General features: G+C 36.8%; 1 protein-coding gene across 1 annotated transcript; it reads left to right on the top strand.

Annotated features, from left to right (window-relative positions):
* The first annotated feature begins 293 nt into the window (after positions 1 to 293).
* LOC141338897 (uncharacterized) lies at positions 294 to 11,498 on the top strand. Its single transcript, XM_073844515.1, has 2 exons — positions 294 to 430; positions 10,027 to 11,498. The coding sequence occupies exons 1-2, from the start codon at positions 346 to 348 to the stop codon at positions 11,274 to 11,276; spliced, it is 1,335 nt and encodes a 444-aa protein (XP_073700616.1). The 5' UTR covers positions 294 to 345; the 3' UTR covers positions 11,277 to 11,498.
* Positions 11,499 to 24,029: the final 12,531 nt, after the last annotated feature.

The raw sequence follows: 24,029 nt of genomic DNA, 5'->3' as shown, positions 1-24,029 counted from the left end.
CAATGTAACCCGTCGAGTTTCTTTTATAGTTTTTACAAACGATGTAAAGTTAATTCATTGACATTGACTGTAACGTAGCGATTTATCTAACGTTTATGCAGAGTGACAGAATCGACAATCAGTTAATAACTCCCAAAACGATTGTCTGTTTCGACAACAGTGATATAAATACAAACCCGTGTAATGTTGACAACTTTTACAAACAACTGCAGATGTAATGATGTAAATGCAGTCTAGAGATTTAGTCTGGATTGATTTTTTTCTATAATTGTTCTCATCTTAAACATGACAGGTCGTCCAAAAACAAAGAAAAACTCCTGCTGAGATCCACACAATATTATAAAGATGGCCTTTATTAAAGAGGAGAGTGAAGATGTGACGATTGAAGACATATTCATAGTCAAAATTGAAGATACTGAGGAACAAACAGGTTGGTTTTCATTCTTATTCGATTCTTATTTTTAAAGGGTGCAATTTTAATATTTATAATAGCTTCATGGGATCACTGCATAACCTAATATATTTAGCTTATATTTCATTATTCCCTTACATTACATTCAGTTGGCTTATACACTACCAGTCAAAAGTTTTTGAACAGTAAAAAGTCTCTTTTGCTTATCAGGCCTGCATTTATTTGATCCAAAGCACAGCTATTTTTAAAATAACTTTTCTATTTGAGCCCATTTTAAAATGTAGTGTATTCCTGTCATTTCAAAGCTGACGTTTTAGCATCATTAACAGAACAAAATTGTACTCACTCCCTTGTCATCCAAGATGTACATTCAGTTCTTCAGTTGTAAGGAAATTCTTTTTTTTGGGGGGGGATTTCTCTCCATAAAGTGGACTTCTATGGTGCCCCGAGTTTGAACTTCCAAAATGCAGCTTTAAAGGGCTCTAAACGATCCCAGCCGAGGAAGAAGGGTCTTACCTAGTGAAACGATCGGTTATTTTCTAAAAACATTTACAACTTATATGAAGAAAAGGCAAAAGCTTACAGCACCTGGTATTCCCAGGCGGTCTCCCATCCAAGTACTAACCAGGCCCGACGCTGCTTAGCTTCCGAGATCAGACAGTTCATTTGTCCATACCCTAAAAACAGTCCAAGAATCCCAGTGTGTTGATAAGCTTTTTAATCTTTACACAGAGTACACACAGAGCTAGAATTAATTTGAGCATTAAAAAGAGATTAAAAAGTATATAAATTGTAATTGTTTTTAGAAAACAGCTTTATCGTTTTGCTAGATAAGACCCTTCTTTCCTCGTCTGTAAACGTTTAGAGCCCTTTGAAGCTGCATTTTGTAAGTTCAAACTCGGGGGCACCATAGAAGTCCACTATATGGAGAGAAATCCTGAAATGTTTTCCTCAAAAAACATCATTTACTTACGACTGAAGAAAGAAAGACATGGATATCTTGGATGACAAGGGGTGAGAACATTATCTGTACATTTTTGTTCTGAAACTAAGTGAACTACTTCAATTCAGTCAGAAATCGTTTTAATATTCTGATTTGCTGCTCAAAAACATTAATTATTATTATGTTGAATATAGCTAAGTGTAGTTTTCTTTTCAGAAGAACAGCATTTATCTGAAACAGAAGTCTTTTGTAACGTTATAGATGTCTTTATCATTCCTTTTGATCAATTTAAAGCATAAAAGTGTTCATTTCTATAATTTCTTTGCAAAAACAAACGAGCAAAAAATAATGACTCCAAGCTTTTTAAAGGATAACTATTGCCATTTTTTTTTTTTTTCACTGTAAACGAGACAAACTTATATCTAAAAGCATAATTACGACAAACGAGACGTTTTTGAGATTGACCGTGATTTCGTTTTGTGGTCAATGGCCGGTGAATGGGAGTACTAGGGGCATAACTTTGAGCGCATCAAAATCGATATTTTTACAACACTAAGAAGGCTCGACACACCATGAAACTTTGCTCGAAGTATCGCCTGGGTCTCTACACATGAACTCCAGCATTGAGTGGACTCCATAGGACGAAATATTAGGCTTATATGAGGCTCTTTTTACAACTAGAAGGTTAATATTGTTTTTCACTTGCGACAAAACAACGAATTAGCTGTGCACTTATATGGAAATATGCTTTAGGAGCTATCCATCCTCGCATTCGGAGATCGACACCTCCCATTCACCGGCCATTGACCACAAAACTAAATCACGGTCAATCTCAAAAACGGCTCGTTTGTCATAATTATGCTTTTTTAGATATATGTTTGTCTCGTTTACAGTAAAAAAAAAAATAAAACAGCCCAGGTTGCATTTTGGCAATAGTTATCCTTTAAAATACTCCGTTTTTGGTCATACAGATAAAAGTAATGCATCTTTCAAATCTTTAAAGACTCTACTTTCATTTGTGTGCACTTAAAATACCAACGAAATGTTGCGCTTTTGTAAAATATTTAAACGGTGCTTCCTGCCGTCTCGGTCTCTGTGAACTTAAAAGCAAAACTGTGTATACTTGCTTCACAGACATGAAAAATAAGTCTATAGAAAGTGAAATGTCTACTCAAACTAACCAGTCCAAATAGAAAACAAATATTCTCAGATTATGTAAGATTATGTTACTGTTAAAATCAATACATGGAGGAAAAATTATATTCAGTTTAAAACGTTTAAATAATTCGGAGATGGACACTTCTTGACTGGCGAGACGGCCGCGAGCGGAAACTCAAACACTGAAAGTGAATTGTTCAAAAACTTTCTTTTTAGTAAACTCTGTGTACACAAACAATGTTCTCAATGCTGGAGTTCATGTGTAGAGACCCAGGCCATACTTCCAGCAAAGTTTCATGGTGTGTTGAGTCTTAGTGTTATAAAAATATCGAATTTTATGCGCTCAAAGTTATGCCCCTAGTACTCCCATTCACTGGCCATTGACCACAAAACGAAATCACGGTCAATCTCAAAAACGGCTCGTTTGTCGTAATTGTGCTTTTAGATTTAAGTTTGTCTCGTTTACAGTAAAAAAAAAAACAGCCCAGGTTGCATTTTGGCAATAGTTACCCTTTAATGGTATAGTGCAGGACTGCCCAACCCTGTTTCCGGAGGTCGACCTTCCTGCAGAGTTCAGTTCCAGCCCTGATCAAACACAGCTGTCTGCAATCATCAAGTGCTCCTTCAGATCCTAATTAGTTGGTTTAGTTGTGTTTGATCAGGGTTGGACACCTGTGGTATAGTGTGTAATGTTACAAAAGCTGTTCATTTAGATAAACGCAGGTCTTTGTATTCATCAAAGAATCCTGGAAGGAAATACTGAACTGTTTTAAATATTATTGATAATGCTAGTAATAATGATAATAAACATGTTTCTTGAGTAGCAAATCAGCATATTAGAATGATTTCTGAAGGATTATGTGACACTAAAGTCTGGAGTAATGATGCTGAAAATGCAGCTTTGATCGCAGGAATAAATTACATTTTAAAACATATTCAAATAGAAAGCAGTTGTTTTAAACAGTGCAAATATTTCACAATATTACTGTTTTTGCTGCATTTTACTAGTCAAAAATCTAGTGCTGTCACTTTGTGTTGACATTGTGAAACTGCATATTTAAAAAATTATGCTTGGCGGGCCTCATGTAATACACTTCAGTAGACAAGCCTTTTGAAATTCATCCATAGGCCAGACTTTGAACACCCCTGGTTTATGCACAAAACAAAAAATTGTATTGACATACAATATTTTGTTTGCAATGCTTTCTTTCTTCCTTCTTTAAATTAAATGTTACAGTTCTACAACAATTGTTTAAATGAACACTGTGTGTTAAATTAATTGTAAACCATGCTTAGTGATGTTCTTCTCAGGAAAAAAAAAAAAGTGTACTTAAGTGCACTAAAAAAATACTTAAATGCAAGAAGGTACATTAGTAGTACAATCTTATATTTTGTGCCAAATAAAATTGTCAAACTATAAATACACTAGTTAAAAGTATACTTTTACTTTAGTAGCACTTTAGTGCAATTGTGAAAGCATACTAAATACAAGTAGATTTTTAGTACATAGCAACAAGGAGAACTGCTGCGAAAAAATACATAACGAGTTTTATTAGTGTATTTCCTAAAAGTATGTTTTAAATGCTTTAAACTTGGATCAATGTTAGTACACTTCTAGATAGTTATCCTAAGTTGAAATGGTTTTATTTAAAATATATTAGTAGTGTAATAGTTAAAATTACATTTTTCCAATCATGACTTAATATAAAAATACTAAATATATTTTAAGTGCAGTCAGATAAATCGGAATTAAATAGATTTTACTTAAAATATATTAGTAAAGTAATAGTTAAAATTGCATTTTCCCCAATGGGCCACTTAAGTAGACTTAATATTAATACACTAATTAGTACTACACTTACTGATTTTAAGTATAGACGGATACATTAGTGTTTTATAATTGGGTTATAAAGAATGCCTCACTTTGCTTACAATTTTAGTGTATTTTTATATATACTGTCAACATGTTTTATCATGAACAACAGAAATGGAAACAAAACCCTGCAGGTTCGGCTACAATAAATGCACTAATATCACATTACTAAGCATGTTAAAAGTGCTTTATTTGCACTTTTAAAGGACAATCTTGATGCATGTATTTTGTAATTTTTTTTGTCATTACAAAATGCTGATATTTATCATTTGACAATCTACATTTCTTGTAAAAAAAAAAATTCCTCGAGTATGTTTTGAATGCTTTAAAAAATAGATCAATGTTAGCATATTGACAATACATAATACATATATAAAAAGCGTATTTGTAATGTATTGCCAACATATATTTATTAATAAAAAAAAGTGTATTTTTTATTAATAAAAATATGTGGGCAGTGCATTATAAATACACTTTATTTATTTATAATTATTCATGTATTTTAAATAAGTAATGTATTTTTATTAATAAAAATATGTGAGCAATGCATTATGAATACACTTTGTATTTTATTATATATTATTCAAGTATTTAAAGTACTCAATAAGTGTATTTTTAATTAATAAAAATATGTGAGTAATGCATTATAAATATGCTTTGTATTTATTTATTATATATAATGTATTTATTTATTATATATTATTCATGTATTTAAAATAAGTAATAAATGTATTTTTATTAATAAAAATATGTGGGCAATGCATTATAAATACGCTTTGTATTTATTTATTATATATTATTCACGTATTTTAAATAAGTAATGTATTTTTTATTAATAAAATAGGTGGGCAATGCATTATAAATAAACTTTGTTTATATTTATTATATATTATTAATGTATTTTAAATAAGTAATAAGTGTATTTTTTATTAATAAAAATATGTGGACAATACATTATAAATACGCTTTATTTATTATATATTATTCATGTATTTAAAATAAGTAATAAGTGTATTTTTTATTAATAAAAATATGTGGGCAATGTATTATAAATACGCTTTGTATTTATTTATTATATATTATTCATGTATTTAAAATAATCAACAAATATATTTTTATTAATAAAAATATGTGAGCAATGCATTATGAATACACTTTGTATTTATTATATATTATTCAAGTATTTAAAATAATCAATAAGTGTATTTTTTATTAATAAAAATATGTGGGCAATGCATTAATAATATATAATAAATAAATACAAAGCGTATTTATAATGTATTTTAAATAATCAACAAGTGTATTTTTACACATTTTTATTTTTACACAAAAAAAAATACATTTTTGGAAATGCTGAGATAGTATGTTAAAAGCACATTTTAGTTCATCTTCATGGTGTTGAGTACACTTAGATGATCTTAAGTTTATCTTAAGAAGTACTAAAGAATGACTTTTAGTATATTGAGTACAAAATTAGGGATCAAAAATAGAGCACTTTAAGTACATTAGGGAAGTGCACTTAAATAAATTGTATTTTAGTGTTTTTTTTTTGTTTTTTTTACCTGGGAAGTGGTATGATAATGACATTGAGTAAAAAAAATTAAGGCTGTCAGTGAATTATTTTGTAATCTAAAATAATTGCATGATTTGATCATATATTATTCTAATTAATCACAAATAAATAGCAATAATTGTGGAGGAAAAGCAAACTCTAAATGCCTCAAATATATATTTAACAGTTGAATACACACAACAAAACTTGGCCTTTTCAAGTTTTAATTCTGTTTTTAATACTTATTTCACTTTTTAAAATGCAAATCAATATATAACTTTTTTTTAAATGCATTTTTTCAGAATTTTTTTTGTTATTCTGTCTCACTGTTCAAATAAACTTAACATTAAAATTATAGACTGATCATTTCTTTGTCAGTGAGTGAACGTACAAAATCAGCAGGGCCCAGTTTTTCAAAAAAATGTAATCTGGATCAAATTAGTCTGAATTTGGAAATCCTATGTTTTGCTATCCAGGATTAACTGATCTGTCTTACTTTTATGACAGTTTTTTAAAGGCACATTAGGTTGGATCACTGTGATCCAAATACCAAAAAAATACCAGTGGCCACAAATAGCCATTGTTTGATTTAATTGTAAGAAACAGAAACACTGCAATAAACAAACATTTAAAATGTTTTTGTTTGTTTTAATGTTAAATAACAAAACAAAAACGATCAAAAAGTCAAAAATCATTTACAGGACAGATACCAGCACTTTCCATCTTTTATTTCCCATTCATTTATTTGACATCTGATAGTTTTGATATTATTTTCTTGTTGTTTTTACCATATTTCATTAGATGTGACATGCTTCATATAGGCTTCAAATATGAAGGAATTTAAATATCATCAGTGACCATTAAGTTTGTGATCATCCACTTAAAAAATAAACCTTTTTTTATTTTATTTGGTTAAAAAAAATCACAGCTGAATCCACCCTTCTGATGGGATCAGGATAATCCTGTTTTTTTTTTTTGGGATCAAATAGATCCCCAGTTGAGTTCAAAGTTTTGAATAACCCAAAGCGCAGGTTTGATCCAAATCCAATGTAAGATTGGATTACATGGTCTGATCTTAATTCAAAATCCCTTTTACTTTTGAAAAACCCATTTCCAAGATTTGATCCAATCCGTGATCCAAAATCCCACTGGATTACTTTTGAAAAACTGGGCCCAGGGGATCAAATAATTATTTCCCCCAATGTAGTTATCTGCGTGTCTCATTTAGGGCTGGCCTAAATTTTTTTTTCGATTTTTCGATATATCATTTTTTTAAATCGATTCTCAAAGGCCACGTATCGATTTTTTGGATATTTATTTAAAAAAGCGTTAAACATAAGATTTACGTTAATCTTATTACTAGTCTAATCCACTAGGTTGAGTCCGTTTTTCATTCATTGCTTAAAATGGTGGATTCAGGTGTGTTCCCGATGTCAACCACACCTTCGCATAAAAAGTCAGAGGTATGGAAGCGTTTCACATTTCGCAAGCAAGATAAAGATACAGTGGACAAGAACACAGCTATATGCCTGATTTGTAACTCTGAGGTGAAATGCTGTAGTAATACTACAAATCTGCGCAGCCATTTGACAAGTACCAGGGCTCTACTCGCATTTGCGACTAAAAATTTGTACGTGCGACTAAAAAATATTTAGGAGCACCATGTGCGACTGACCCGATCAGCATATTTGTGTTTTCGCTCAGCAGAGCTTCAAAGGTTTCTATGTGTTTTTGCAACGTTGAGTAATGCATCACAGACGTATCTCACCAATCCTTTCGTAAATAAAGTGTAGAGAGAGTTTAAATATGAGACTGATTGTGCAGTAAAGAGAGCGACGCCGTTTATATTAGAGCTTTGTGATATCACGAACTAAGCTGAGTGACGGCTTTTAATAATTTTTAAGGGAGTTTGTAAATGAGATATTGATCTAATACAGCAGTTAAATAAACATGATGTTATTATTAAGTGACATTGACTGACTACAACACTATAGCCTGATTTTGCTCCATTTCGTCGTCAAAAGTAATCTGAAACAAGTCACATCTGCGCGCATCTCCATTCAAGCACAGCGGTGTTTCGTTATGAATGAAACGTGCGTTTTTAAACGAATCTAGTGAAATGATTCAATTTCCATTCATAAAGAAAGTTACTCGTTTTATTCCTGAATGAACCATCTGTTCAAACGAATATGATTCAGTAGTTAAATCAGTGTCTTGCCGCCACCTGCTGGCAGTTCTGTTCAGTTATTTAAATCTTTAATATGTCTGTATTCAAAATGTTACATTTAAAACATTAATCTCAACATGAATTTATGAATTTGATCAGTGTTGTTTTCGTCAACGATGACGATGACGAAATCATTTCGTTGACGCCACTTTTTTTCATGACGATAACGAGACGACGAGATAAAAATGGCTCGTTGATGACTAAAACATGACGAGACGTGTGTGAGTTTTCGTTGACGAGACGAGAATAGACGAAAATGTTAGTGGGTGGTCCGTCAGACGTTTAAAATGCATGACATTTCTGCTTATTGTGCATGCCAATTAAAACAAGTACCTGCCGCTATGGCAAGCGGTTTTAGCATTAAATGCTCTTTGCCATACTAGTATGGCAAGCCGTTTTAGCATTCCATCCTTGTTTGTCTTTTATGTTTTAAAACATTCCTTCATTATTGTAATTATTGGTAAAAAATAGTCGATCCGGAAGCTCACATTGTGTTGAACTATAGATCTGCTATTTTCACAACTTATAAGTGACACTACCCAACAGCAAAATACTTACTGACCTACATTAATTTGTTAAAATACTACTTTTTCCCCTTTTTTTTGACTAAAACTAGACTAAAACCTTTTTGACTTTTCGTCGACTAAAACTAGACTAAAACCTTTTTGACTTTTCGTCGACTAAAACTAGACTAAAACCTTCTTGACTTTTCGTCGACTAAAACTAGACTAAAACCTTTTTGACTTTTCGTCGACTAAAACTAGACTAAAACCTTTTTGACTTTTCGTCGACTAAAACTAGACTAAAACCTTTTTGACTTTTCGTCGACTAAAGCTAGACTAAAACCTTCTTGACTTTTCGTCGACTAAAATTGGACTAAAACTAATAAGCATTTTAGTCCAAAAGACTAAGACTAAATCTAAGATGATTGTCAAAAACAACACTGAATTTGATTGCACTCATGTCACCTCTGAGCCTCATTAAACATGAAAAGGTAAAAACAAACAAAACAAAACTCCCCTGTAAATCACTTTGAGGAGTCAAATATCACCTCGTAATAGGAAGGCTAATTTTTATCAGAGTTTAAGAATGTGCTCCTAAAATTTTGACAAGCGTAAAGCCCTGAGTACCCAAGTGTACTTAAAATTTAAAAGTGTTTATACAGTATGCAGGTTTGTGGCTCTTGATTTCCTTCTATTAATTAACCACTTGTAATCTTACGTTCACTGTTAATTTTTTATAAATGTAGGATTCGTATTAAATCTGTATTCATTCATATTGTCAAATCAAGAAGTGAAATTGAATTGAAAATCGAAATCGAATCCCATGCTGTGATGGAGAACAAGCTTTTGTGGGTGTTGAGAAGCAGAACCAAGCTGACTCAGCGATAAAACTATAGTGAGCCCCTTTATTAAAATACCTAGCGGTGAGGAGTAATACAAAAATTGTCATATTCACTCAGTATTACTTGATCTGATTCACAACTACTTCAACTACAATTAAGTACAGAATAATTGTATTCAATTCCAGTACTTTTCTAATCAAACACGTTTACATTGAAATATTGCAGATTTCTCAGCCACTTTGGACTGGTTGCTGGCCCCTTCCTGAAAACATCCCGAGTCCACCACTGATCCAACAGCACTAGAGTAAAGATGTAGCCACAAGCAGATGCCAAATGTAGTTCATTTAGTAACACTGATACAGTTTCATGTAGTAAGATGGGGCATATTGAGAAGAGTTTCTAAATTTAAATGCATCTAAAAGAGTAATGCACATACTACCTAGCGTACATGTTGGTAAATGTTTTGTGTCTGTTTCTAACTGGGCTAACTTTCATGTGCCTTTTTTTTCACTATAGACCTCATGCCGCTGAAAGAGGATTGCGTAGTACCGAATGAAACTGAAGATGCAGAACAATACGAGACTCGCCATGATTTTATAACCGGAGAAGAATCTTTCAGTTGGCCACAGACTGAAAAAACTGTCTTACAGAAAGTAGCTCATAAAACAGGAACTAAACGTTGTTTCGCACCGTTTCACTGTGAAAAGAGTTTCAGTAAACATGGAAACCCTAAAGTCCGCATGAGAGTTCAGATTGGAGGGAAGCCTTTCACCTGCCAACAGTGTGGAAAAAGTTTCAATAGAAAAGGAGAACTTGACAGGCACATCAGAATTCACACTGGAGAGAAGCCTTACACCTGCCAACAGTGTGGAAAGAGCTTCATTCAATATGGAAACCTTACAGTGCACATGAGAACTCACACTGGAGACAAGCCGTATACCTGCAAATTGTGCGGAGTCAGTTTCACTCACGAAGGAAACCTTTACAGGCACATGAGAGTTCACGCTGAAGGGAAGCCTCTCCCCTGCCAGCAGTGTGGAAAAATATTCAACAAAAAAGTAAACCTTAATAACCACATGAGAGTTCACACCGGGGAGAGCCCTTTCACCTGCCAAGTGTGTCGAAAGGGTTTTACTAAAAACGTAATCCTCAACAGGCACATGAGAATTCACACTGGAGAGAAGCCTTACTCCTGCCAACAGTGTGGAAAGAGTTTCGGTCAAAAAGCAAGCCTAAAAGTCCACATGAGAGTTCACACTAGAGAGAGTCATTATGTCTGCCAGTTGTGTGGAATAAGCTTCATTAAAAAAGGAATCCTTAATAGACACATGAGAGTTCACACTGGAGAGAAGCGTTACGCCTGCCAACAGTGCGGAAAAAGTTTCAACCGAAAAGCAGACCTTAACTGCCACGTGAGAATCCACACCGGAGAGAAGCCTTACTCCTGCTCTGAGTGTGGAAAGAGTTTCGGTCAACACGGAAGCCTTAAAGTTCACATGAGAACTCACACCGGAGAGAAGCCTTACACCTGCAAACAGTGCGGAATCAGTTTCACTCACAAAGGAAACCTTTACAGGCACATGAGGATTCACATCGAAGGGAGGACTTTTGCTTGCCAACAGTGTGGAAACAGTTTCAATAGAAAAGGAGACCTTAAAGCCCACATTACAGTTCACACTGGAGAGAGTCCCTTAACCTGCCAACAGTGTGGGAAAAGTTTCACTCAAAAAGGAAACCTTAACAAGCACATGAGGAAATTCCACTGAATAATCTTGATCAACACACGAGGATTCGTTTGAGAGAATTGTTGGAAGTGTGGAGTTTCGCAATGTTTCGTGCAATGTTTTATTTATGCATTAAGTTGAAACTTGTAAATAAAAGACGGAAAATTGTTTATTTTTGCAAAGTAACTTATAATTTGTAAATGACAGAAATTCCTCTATGCTTCTTTTGGCCTTAACATGTGTAAATGAAAATAAATTGTTCAAATAGAAAACTCCCAACTCTTGTAAAGGGTGTTTGATCTTTTTTGCATGTTCACTTAGCAAACACTGGGTTGGTACGTCTGCAGCGATATAGGGCGAATTTGAAGTTGAGGGAGAAAATTAGATGAGAGTTTTTCGACATACCTTAACCCAGATCAAGCAACATAATGTCAGCCCAGATCCGGCCCACATCCGGCCCACATCTGACACATGTGGCAGATCTGGGCCAAAAGCAGCCCATAGCAATGCCACATGTCAAACAAAGCTCGAGCATTGAGAACATTGTTTGTGTACACAGAGTTTACTATAAAGAAAGGTTTTGAACAACTCACTTACACTGTTTGAGTTTCCGCTCGCCGTCTTGCCAGTCAAGAGGTGTCGATCTCCGAATGTGAATAAATGGACTCCATAGGATGAAATATTAGGCTTATATGAGGCTCTTTTTACAACTAGAAGGTTAATATTGTTTTTCACTTGCGACAAAACAACGAATTAGCCGTGCATTTATATGGAAATATGCTTTAGGAGCTATCCATCCTCGCATTCAGAGATCGACACTTCTTGACTGGCAAAGTGAAAATGAGTTGTTCCAAAACTTTCTTTTTAGTAAACTCTTTGTACACAAACAATGTTCTCAATGCTGGAGTTCATGTGTAGAGACCCAGGCGATACTTCGAGCAAAGTTTCATGGTGTGTCGAGCCTTCTTAGTGTTGTAAAAATATCGATTTTGATGCGTTCAAAGTCATGCCCCTAGAACTCCCATTCACCGGCCATTGACCACAAAACGAAATCATGGTTAATCTCAAAAACATCTCGTTTGTCATAATTATGCTTTTAGATATAAGTTTGTCTCGTTTACAGTTAAAAAAAAAAAAAAAAAAAAAAAAAACAGGTTGCTTTTTGGCAATAGTTATCCTTTAATAGAGACAACTGAAAAAAAGAGAAACGCAACAGCTGACTGTAGCCACAACCTTAGATTAAATCAGCTAAAGATCTCAGAGAAGGAGGATTAAACAACTCCACAAACAGCATTACAAGCTTCACTTATTATTGACAGGGGTGTGTGTCCCAAAAGCATTGTTAGCTATGGTCGTTAGATCCATTGAACTCTATTGGTAGTGAAGGAACTTGCAACCATGGTTGCTTTTGGAAAGAGCAACCCCAGATTGACTTTATTTCTGTTAAAGGTCTACAGAAGTACTTTATTGAAAATTAACGCATTTACATGTAATGATTTTTTTTTTTTTTTGAAGCCACCATAATAGTGATTAGGCTCTTAACTCTTTTTAATATAAATTTGTCTTATGCAATGGCTGCCCACTGCTCCGGGTATGTTCACATTTGTTATCTGTGATATCTGTGTGTGTCAGCTTTGTTCAACTTTTTGTCCTTTTTTTATGCTTTTCAAACTGACGTTGCAACTCATATAGCAATGACACATGGGCTGCATCCAAATCCAAATCTGAATCAGAATGAGCTTTATTGCCAGGTATGTTTACACATACTAGGAATTTGTTTTAGTGACAGAAGCTCCAAAGTGCTACAGAATGACAGTGACAAGACGATACATATTATAAAAAGAACAATATACAAATATACAAGACAGACAATGTGCAAAAATAGCAAAGACATTTGAATGGAAGTAAGTATGTGCTTTAAATAAATAACGGAAAAATGAATAAAGAGAGTATAGTGATGTATGTTCCACGATCAAGTGTTCATGAGATGGATTGCCTGAGGAAAGAAAATGTTTCGGTGTCTGGTCGTTCTAGTGCTCAGTGCTCTGTAGCGCGGACCGGATGGTAACAGTTCAAAAAACGAGTGTGCTGGATGTGAGGGGTCCAGAGTAATTTTGGCAGCCCTTTTTCGTACTCTGGATGAGTACAGATCTTGAAGGGTGGGAAGGGTTGTACCAATGATTCGTTCAGCAGTCTGGACTATTCAACGTAGTCTTCTGAGATCAGAATTGGTAGCTGAGCTGAACCAGATGGTAATTGAAGTGCAGAGGACGGATTCAATAATGGCAGAGTAAAACTGTTTCAGCAGTTCCTGTGGCAGGTTGAGCTTCCTCAGCTGGCAGAGGAAGTACAGCCTCTGCTGGGCCTTTTTAGCAAATGGAGTCTATGTGAATGTCCCACTTCAGGTCCTGAGAGATGGTATTTCCAAGGAACCTGAATGACTCCACTGTGTTTACAGTGCTGTTCATGATGGTGAGTGGGGGGAGAGCAGGGGGGGTTTTTCCTGAAGTCTATGATCATCTCCACAGTTTTGAGCGTGTTGAGCTCCAGGTTGTTATGACTGCACCAGACAGCCAGCTCTTTTACCTCCTGTCTGTAAGCAGACTCGTCACCGTCCTGAATGAGGCCGATAAGTGTGGTGTCGTCTGCAAACTTCAGGAGCTTGACAGAGGGGTCTTTGGAGGTACAGTCATTAGTGTACAGGGAGAAGAGCAGTGGGGAGAGAACACAACCCTGAGGGGCGCCAGTGCTGATAGTACGGGTGCTGGATGAGAATTTACCCAGCCTCACTAGCTGCTGTCTGTCTGTCAGGAAGCTGTTGATCCACTGACAGACCGACGTGGGCACAGAGAGCTGAGTTAGTTTGGGCAGGAGGAAGTTTGGGATGATAGTGTTGAAGGCTGAACTGAAGTCCACAAACAGGATCCTCACGTAAGTCCCTGATTTGTCCAGATGCTGCATTATGAAATGTAGACTCATGTTCACTGCATCATCTACAGACCTGTTTGCTCGATAAGCAAACTGCAGGGGGTCCAGTAAGGGTCCGGTGATGTCCTTCAGATAAGCCAGAACCAGTTTTTCAAACGACTTCATGACGACAGATGTTAGCGCCACAGGTCTGTAGATGTTAAGTCCTGTTATTTTGGGTTTCTTTGGAATGGGAATGATTGTCGAACGTTTGAGGCAGTTCGGTACTTCACACATCTCCAGAGACCAATTGAAGATTAGTGAGAAAATGGGGGCCAGCTGGTCGGCACAGGTTTTCAGACAGGCTGGTGTCACACCATCAGGGCCTGGTGCTTTCCTTCTTTTGTTCTGTCTGAAGACCTGGTGAACATCTCTTTCACTGAAGTGGATTGTCGGAGTGGGGGAGAGCGGTGTTGTTAGGGCTGTTGTTGGAGGTGTGAATGGAGTTTTTTCAAACCTGCAATAGAACACGTTCAGATCGTCTGCCAGTTGCTGATTGTCTACCATGCAGCGGGATGGTGTCTTGTAGTTAGTGATGGCTTTCAGGCTGTCCCACACCGATGAAGAGTCACTGGAAGAGAATTGATTCCTTATCTTTTCGGAATAATTCTACTTTGCCACTTTGATCTCCTTTTCCAGTGTGTATTTGGCCTGCTTATTCAAGACACTGTCCCCTTTCCTGTAAGCATCCTCTTTGGCGTGACGAAGCTGTCTGAGTTTTGCAGTGAACCATGGTTTGTCATTGTTGAAAGTTAAACGAGTCCTGGTAGGAATGCATGTATCCTCACAGAAACTGATATATGAAGTAACAGTGTCTGTGAGCTCGTCCAGATCGGTGGCAGCAGCTTCAAAAACTCTCCAATCAGTACATTCAAAACATGCCTGTAAAACCTGCTCTGTTTCGTTGGTCCATCTCTTCACAGACTTTGCTACAGGTTTAGCAGATTTAAGTTTTTGCCTCTATGTTGGTATAAGATGAACCAGGCAGTGATCAGAGAGTCCCAAAGCTGCCCGTGGGACAGAGTGATATGCATTCCTTATTGTGGTGTAACAGTGGTCCAATATATTACTGTCTCTGGTTGGACATGTAATATGTTGACTGTATTTTGGCAGTTCACGGGAGAGATCTGCTTTGTTAAAATCACCAAGAATGATTAAAACAGTGTCCGGGTGTTGTTGTTCCGTTGCGGTGATCTGATCAGCGAGTTTCTGCAAAGCCAGGCTCACTTGCGCTTGCGGAGGAATGTAGACGCTCACGAGAATGAACGAGCAAAACTCTCGCGGCGAGTAGAACGGCTTACAGTTAATGAAGAGCGCTTCTAGATCAGAACAGCACATCTTCTTTAAAACTGTTACATCTGTACACCACCTTTCGTTGATGTAAAAGCACGTCCCGCCGCCACGCGATTTCCCCGTTGATTCTACATTGCGATCGCCTCTAAACAGCTGGTAGCCCGGCAACTGGATCGCGCTGTCTGGTATCGCGTCATTCAGCCAGGTTTCCGTGAAACACAGAGCGGCAGAGTTTGAGAAATCCTTGTTAGACCGGGAGAGCAGGAAGAGTATATAAATAACATAGAACCTTTCATAGCGGCTTATGTTGCTTACAGTATATGCAACTTTAATTATTGGACAACTCTAACAAGCAGACAAACAAAAAACACAAGCTGACAAAAGGGGAGTTTGGGATTTTACACACTGAGCCCTATTTTCTCATCTGCTCTTATCTAAATGAGTGATGGTTTTGAGTGATTTTTTTTTAAACATAGTTAGCAGCTTCCTCCTAAAAGACAGTCAAAGCAAGCAATAGTGAGCTAATATTACTTACCCTCAAGATCCTTTCCACTCCTTCTGTGGAGTGCATTGCATCTCTTTCCCCAGATAAGATGGTAATGTTCTTTGCTTTGCCCTGGATAACACAAAGGCAATGCGTATTTGAAGAGCTAACAATGTGGGGTGTTTTAAATCTACTCTTAACCTCATTGTAGTGCTATACCATGATTAATTTATTTGAATGCTGACATGGCAAACTTTTTAAAAGTAATGTTATGTCCAACAATGCATTTCATCATCGTCTAGCAGCTGTTCTTAGTAAATTGGAAAGGGGTGCACATCATTTTCAGGTTCTCACTAGAGCAACAGTATAACTTGGTTCTACTAATGTATTCATATAAATCTAGAGGCATTTATCTGCACTATAAAGTATTTCCAGTGATCATAAAAACATTAATTCATGCAAATATTTGACTAATTGTGCAACAACTGGCAAAACTCAGTCTGATATTAAGTGACAAACGTAACATTGAACAGATAAGTCTAACGTTTCTACAATCTGCTAGGTACCGCAGCGAGCAGCTGGCCGTAAGCCGACACTTGTGGCTAGATAGCGCTGTTCTGTTAACTATAAGTTAGCCATCCTTACCAATAATGCCAGCAGTATATGCTATTTCTAACTAACGTTAGCTCAACACTGTTTAGCCACTAGGTATTAGCAGAAATCAAACACAAACACCGTTAGCTCACATCAACGAAGTGCGGAGAGCTCAAGTACACGTTGCACAATACACTACTTACATTTAGTTTTCCATGCTGCTTTGTTTTGGTCGCCCACATGCGTCTGGTGAGTGGGCGTGATGTGTTGACTACTGGATTTGACGTCGACGTTTTTTTTAGAACCGAGTCGTCAACGTTATAGACGCGTCGCTGCAGGCCTACTACTTACCGACTATATAGTTGGGGAAAAGCAGTAGACAAGCTAATAAATATTTCCAAAACAGTATTCATAGAAGTCTAGGTGAGAATTACCTGGGTAACGTACTAATTCCCACGAGATTCAGACGTGTTTACTTAAAGTGCGTTTGAATATGCCTACATACCTACTATATAGTAGGGGAAAAGCAGTATATTTATGCTTTTGGCAGATGCTTTTATCCAAAAGTTTCTTACAATGCATTTATTACAAGGACAATAACACAGGAGCAACTTGGAGTAAAGTGGCTTGCATAAAGACACTGGTGGTGTTGGCTGCAGGGATCGGCCAGGAACCTTTGGCTTACAAGTTCAGTAGTTGAGCCCACTCCACCACAAAAGTAATGTAGCAATAACAAAAATAAGCATGCTGCAATCCATCATGCTCCCTATGGTTGTAAAACTCTGGACTTTCGGTAGTACCTAGAATAGCAAAGTCCACTAATGGAGGTAGAGCTTTTTCGCATTTGGTTTCCAAACTCTGGAATAGCCTCCCTGATAACTTTTGGGGTTCAGACACACTCCCTATATTTAAATCTAGATTAAAGACTCATCTCTTTAGCCAAGCATTCACATAATGTATCTCATAACGTTGTACTTCAGTTACATCTGATCACTTGCACATCAACATTCTTAAGCTTGGGCTGAACACAAAATGCTTGCTTGGTTGGAACAGTAGCTATGCTAATTATGTCTCTATTTGTTTTTCTGTTTCTGCCACAGGATTGACACCCCTTGGTAACTAGAAATGACACGAGATTAAGTCTGCATTCAGAATACCAGAGAAGAGATGATGCCAACCCCTCAGAGGACCGCCGATGATGCCAGCCCTAAAACAACAACATGCTGTTAATAGTGTTCGTCTGTTTGATTACATAATTTACTGATTTTACCATACATCTATGCCATATGTACATTAACTTAACATAGTCACCATTAGCCTGAGGGTTGTGGGGTTCAGGTGGGCCTTCATCATGGTCTTGATGATCCTCTGCCTCAACGATGTTGCCATTGAGAAGAGCGAGATTGTGAAGCACAACACAGCATGTGACCACTTGCGGCTCACCTCTAAAGCCTTGAAGAAAATCGAGTGCCAGCCTGTCTTCAGCATCCCAAAATATCCCTCAATGATATTATGGGCACGGGAGTGCTTGTTGTTGAAACGAGCCTGTGCAGGATTCTGTACAGTCTCTCTGTATGGCCTGATGAGGCAGATGGGTGCACTCAGATAAGGATAGCCACCCAGGCTCCCCGAGGATGCACTTGCCTGGTAGTGGATAAAGGCTGCCAGTGTAGACAGGGCTGTTCCTTAACACTTTGGCATCCCACAAAGACATCAAGGAATTTACCCTGGTGATCAGTGATGGCTTGGAGTTGGATCAAATGAAACAGTTTCCTGTTGTAGTAACAGTGGGAGTTATTAGCTGGAGATTTTATGTGGATATGACAGGTGTCTATTGCACCAACTGCCCTGCTGAAAGCTGGTGACCCAGCCAGCTGTGCAAATCCTGCACCCACTGCCTCCAGGTTATCACAAGTTGGAAAGCAAATCACCCTCCTCAAAATTACCATGATTGCCTGGTGCACAATGTCATGCACAGAGGACTTGGGGATATTGAAGGTCTGTGACACCGTCCTGTAGGATGCAGCATGGGCCGGCCAGTAGAGGAAGACAAGCACCTCAATGTCTGTCTCCCATCCATGGTCAGATTCCAGACTTAGTGCACCAATGAGGGATATGATGGACGGCAAAGACAGGAGATGGTAGGCACGGTGGTCAGCTGCTTCATCAAAATAGAGCTGCAGAATTGGCATTTCTGCTGAAAAAAAAAAAAAAACAGCTAAAGCCAGACTAGGCTGGATGGCTGGTCTTAGCTGGTTTAAGCTGGTCATGCTGGTTTTAGCTGGTGGTCTCCAGCCTGACCAGCTAAGACCAGCCTGGGAAAGTGGCATTTGTCTACTATTCATGCATAAAATGTCATCACAATACAATTAAAAAAATGTATTTTACTTAAATATATAATTAAGTATTAGCCAGCATTTATCAAAATTATAGTGCAGTCATTCTGGAAATTAGTACTTTTAGAATCAAGTCTTCTCCAAATCTTGTGTTCGACGTCTCCTTTGTGCAGACTGTTCAGATATTGCAAACATTTTTGCTGAAGTTGCAGAAAAACATACAAGGTATAGTTGTTAAGCTACTGATGAAATCAGGTGTTGTTATCTGGTTCAGGTGTGTTTCAATACATTTGTTTTTTACAAACAGTACAAGGTACCAAAAACACCAAGGCACTCGAAAGTTTTGTGGAAAAATATAAAAAGCCTTTATTTACATGGCTTTGACATTAAAAATAGCAAACGTGCACAAGTGCCTTGGTTTGATGAGTTTTTTTTAAATCTGCAAAAACATTTGTAAGATTCATGAGCCAATCAAGGTGCTGGCCAATGATAAGATGTGGGGGAAAAAAAGAAGAAAATATGGCACCACTTTGTGTGAGTTGCGTTTCGAGAAGATACATAGAAAGAAATGTTGATGTTTGCAAAGGATACCAACATACCCTTTGATGATGAGCATTCCTGGCCGCATCTTTCTCCACTATTAAACAGTAAACTCTGTCTGCCAGAGAATTTAGAAATATCACCTTTCCACAACTCCTCTTCGAACTTGCGGAAACACATTGAGGGAAGTCACTATTAAACTGGCAAGCTGAAGTTAAATATATGAAATATGATTTTTTTATTCTTCTGTAATGGTTCTTAAAATATCAAGAAAGTTTTTTGCTATTGCAGAAGTTAGAAATCCATATTTGTCCGGGTCATTCAAGACCCGATTATGTAATAGTGATTGGCGAAACAGTCATGGGTTTGAGGAATATTTTGGGTTGGGTTGGAGTTCTTTTTTTGATACTTTTTCTACAATTTTCAATATTTCTCTTGAACCTTGCCCTTTGATTGCCATTTTTGGTGTATCGGCTGTGTTGGATAACCTTTCAAATAAGAATGCTATTCTATGCTATGCTATATATCTAGCCTTTGCATCACTGACAGCTCGGAGACGGATTTTATTACACTGGAAGTCTTCTAAACCTCCTCCCACTGTCTCATGGTTGGAAGATTTGATGTCTTTTCTATATATTGAAAAAAAAAGTTTACATTAAGAGGTTCCACTGATAAATTTTATAAAAACTGGGATCCTCTAATTAATTTGGTCAAGAATACAACACATCTCTTTGCTGATTTATGTTTTCTCTGCCTTTTTATTGGTGTGTGCATTTGCCATTTAGATTTTATGTATATTTAGTTGCTTTGACAATTCATGTGGGTGCTCATGTTGTTGGTTTTTTTTGTTGTTGTTTTTTTCTTTTCTCTTTTTACTTAAACTTATTCTCCCCCTTGGGGGTGAAAAAAAAAGAAGAAGAAGAAAATGTGTAATTTACTGATATTGTGGTATTTTTTGTAGATTCCACAAAAAAAAAAAAAAAAAAAAGACTGGCAAAAAAAAAAAAAAAAAAAAAAAACAAAGGTTGGGTTTTTACTTTCAACCATAATTTGACATCTGAGCAACATTAGACTCCACATCCAATATCAAATTGGAAGCCTCCAGATTAAATGTTTATTAGAATGTTAGAGCAGGGCTCTTCAACGTTTTTCCGGTCAAGGATGATGATAGAGATAGAGACGATGATTTGGTGATAGAGACATGGGGCATAATCAAAAAAAATATTTTTGTATATTGAATCTTCTTTATTTATTGAAGTATGCCATGAAATATTTCAGGTTTTCATTTTATCACAGAAATGATATGTTTTCTTGTTTTTAATATTAAACCAAAAAAAAAGAACTCAAATAACCAAAAGTAAATAAACAAAAGACATTACATTCTTTATGCATAAAAAAACAAATAAATAATAATAAAATAAAAAAACAGCAAAAGATAATAATATAATGGCATTTTAGGCTTTTATTTCTCAAGAAACACGGCAAGTGTGGCAGTGCAACAGAATTTTTATTTCTAGATAAACATTTCTTTGTAAACTAGCAATGTTGTGCACTGTAAACCAACATTAGAAACAATCCTTCAAACAATATAAAAAAAAACTAGTGATTGTAAAACTTTTCAGCAACATCTCTTGACATTTCCATCTTGACACACTCTTCGGACAGTAGTGGACAGTGTCCCAACATTTCAGCAACATCATGTGAAATTGTGCAACAGCACAAGTTCTTCCTGAACAAGAGAACCCCCCCCCCATGTCTGGTGGTATACTGCAAAACATTCTTGGTTTGCATTCAAGCAAAGGAAAACATTCCATTTTTGCACTTTTGGTCAGCAGTCTTCAGCAACATCATGTGAAGTGGTGCAACAGCACGACTGCTTCCTGAACATGAGAACCCCCTCTTATTTCTGGTGGAAGGCTGCAAAGCAGTCTTGGTTTGCGTTCACATTGCATTTTTGGCATTTCCATCTTGACACACCCCTCGGACAGTAGTTGCACCGCCCCCGCTTGTCACAGTGTAGTGGCCAATGTCCCAAGCTGTCATATTGCAAATCTGGTTGCAGGTTTGGGAGAGAGGGTCTTGGGGTGTAGTGTTTCTTTGGTGGTGGTCATCAACATCACTGAAATGAGCATCAGATTCTTGGGGGTTTTCTGGTACAAGGGCCTGAAGAGTGTGCATTCTTTTACCATAGAAACGGTTGACATACATCTAGTAATTGTAAAAAAACAAAACAAACAAACAAACAAACAAATAACAATCTTAAAATTTTAAAGTTAATACACCAGTATTTGTCATTTAAGAAGTGTCTGCAACTGATCATTATGTTTTTCAAACATTAATTCTATGATTTCATTATATTTACTTAGATAATTTCTTAAGTATGTCTTTTTTTGACACTTTTGGATATTTTTTAAGTATATTCATGAGGCAATAACAATAGCTGTGTCATATTCATAACTATGAATGATCAGAAGTTTATATTTATCAGCAAATAGTCCATTCTGACTGCAGAAATGGATGATTTGAAAACATTAGCGTAGCATTTCTACCTTTACCATCAAGTGACAAATCAACCGTTTGGTTGACCATATTTTTGGAAAAAAATAAATAAAATTTAATGGCAACAAGCAATATCATTTTGTATAGTTAGGGCTCCTACAGTGTAATATGTAAAAAAAATATGCTTACCTTGCAAAATTTCACCAAAAACAGTTCACATGGCAGGAGTGATTTCTTTGATTATGACATCCATGAGAGAAGAAGTGTACTGTTGATTGACACTAGCTGCGTTTCCATCCACCTATTTTTATGCGCATTTCGGAATATCGCATAAAAAAACCCTGGATGGAAACGCCAAGATGCACATAAAAAAAATTATGCGCACAACTGAGTAGAATAAACTTTTTATCCGATAAGAAAAAATGCGCATAAACTACGATGGAAACGCATTTACAGAAAAAGTCATGTGATTTTACTTCAACAGATCATGTGATAACAAAAATGGCGGAAAGTGATAGGTATGTTTGGGTGGACGATGAGGTCCGAACATTTTTAAATGTTATACACGAGAAAGAAGTGACAAGCATCCTTGATGGAAAACATCAGCGGAACGCGCAAATTCTCCAAGAAGTGCGAGCGGAGATGATTCTAAAAGGCTACGACAAACCGTGGACTATTTTGCGTAATAAATGGAAGAGCCTTAAGCAAAAATACATGGATGAAAAAAGAAAACTCGGACGTAGTGGAGCAGGTATGGCAAGAGCACATTTCGTTACTTTGACGACATGGATATGATTCTTGGACAAAGGCCAATTGTCACGTCTCTTTCTTCTAACATAAACTCCGGTAAGATTAACAAATTGTTTTTTATAACTTCAGCTTGTTGGTATGCATTGAGGTCGAATAATGTATGTTGACTGTTTTTAGGTATTTCTTCTGTAGACGGCCCTGAGGACCCTGAAATTGAGCAGGACTCTGAAGTGATCATAAAAACACATTCATTCATGCAAATATTTGACTGAGTGCAACAGTTCATGGCAAAACTCAGTCTGATATTAAGTGACAAACGTAACATTGAACAGATAAGTCTAACGTTTCTACAATCTGCTAGGTACCGCAGCGAGCAGCTCGCCACTTTGGTGATACAAAATTAGCCGACACTTGTGGCTAGATAGCGGTGTTCTGTTAGCTATAAGTTAGCCATCCTTACCTATACCGTTTCGTTTCTGGCTGTGTTTGAAATATTCCCACACCTTTGAGGTAGGACGGCGGCGAGTTGTTTTCTGATGATGACATGTATTGCTTGGGAGTGCAGGCTGCTGAACCTGAGAAGTGGACGGAGTTTCGTTTTCCATGCTGCTTTGTTTTGGTCGCCCACATGCGTCTGGTGAGTGGGCGTGATGTGTCGACTACTGGATTTGACGTCAACGTTTTTTTTAGAACCGAGTCGTCGACGTTATCGACGCGTCACTGCAAGCCTACTACTTACCGACTATATAGTTGGGGAAAAGCAGTAGGCGAGCGAATAAATATTTCAGTATCTTAAAATCAATCTTAAAAGTCAAAGTATTCATTAAACAATCATAGTAATACAATAAGCACATCAAAAGTGCGTGCGTGAATGTTATGCCAGTGCGTGCATGAATGAATGAGTGTATGTGTAATGGCGGCGTACAGGTACTGACCAAGTTTGCAGACGTGAAGGAAACTAGAGCATTGTCGTCAGGCACCAGGATAGGTGGATTAAGCGGCCATCACTTGTCTTCTGAACAGCTTTATTAAAACCAATCTTGAGGTGCAACACTTAAAAATCGTAAGTGAAACTCCGCGACGCACCAGACATCGCTCACAGGAAGCAACAGTTCAACAAGCGGCTGTGTCTCCACTTCGCGCGGTAAACCAATGACACTCACAACTGCAAACCTTAGTCACTTCTTACATCCTATTTCCTTCCGCCGTTAATTGAAACACTCCACCCCAAACATGCAAAGTGAAAGTAAACAAAACAATATTGTGGCGCAAAGTTTTTTTTTCTCTAATCACCACACATGGCTAGCCCACCACACAGATGGAGGGCTGAGG

The sequence above is a fragment of the Garra rufa genome, chromosome 1 (assembly GCF_049309525.1).
Source record: "Garra rufa chromosome 1, GarRuf1.0, whole genome shotgun sequence".
Lineage (NCBI taxonomy): Eukaryota > Metazoa > Chordata > Actinopteri > Cypriniformes > Cyprinidae > Garra > Garra rufa.
This window is presented reverse-complemented; position numbering and strand designations above follow the sequence as displayed.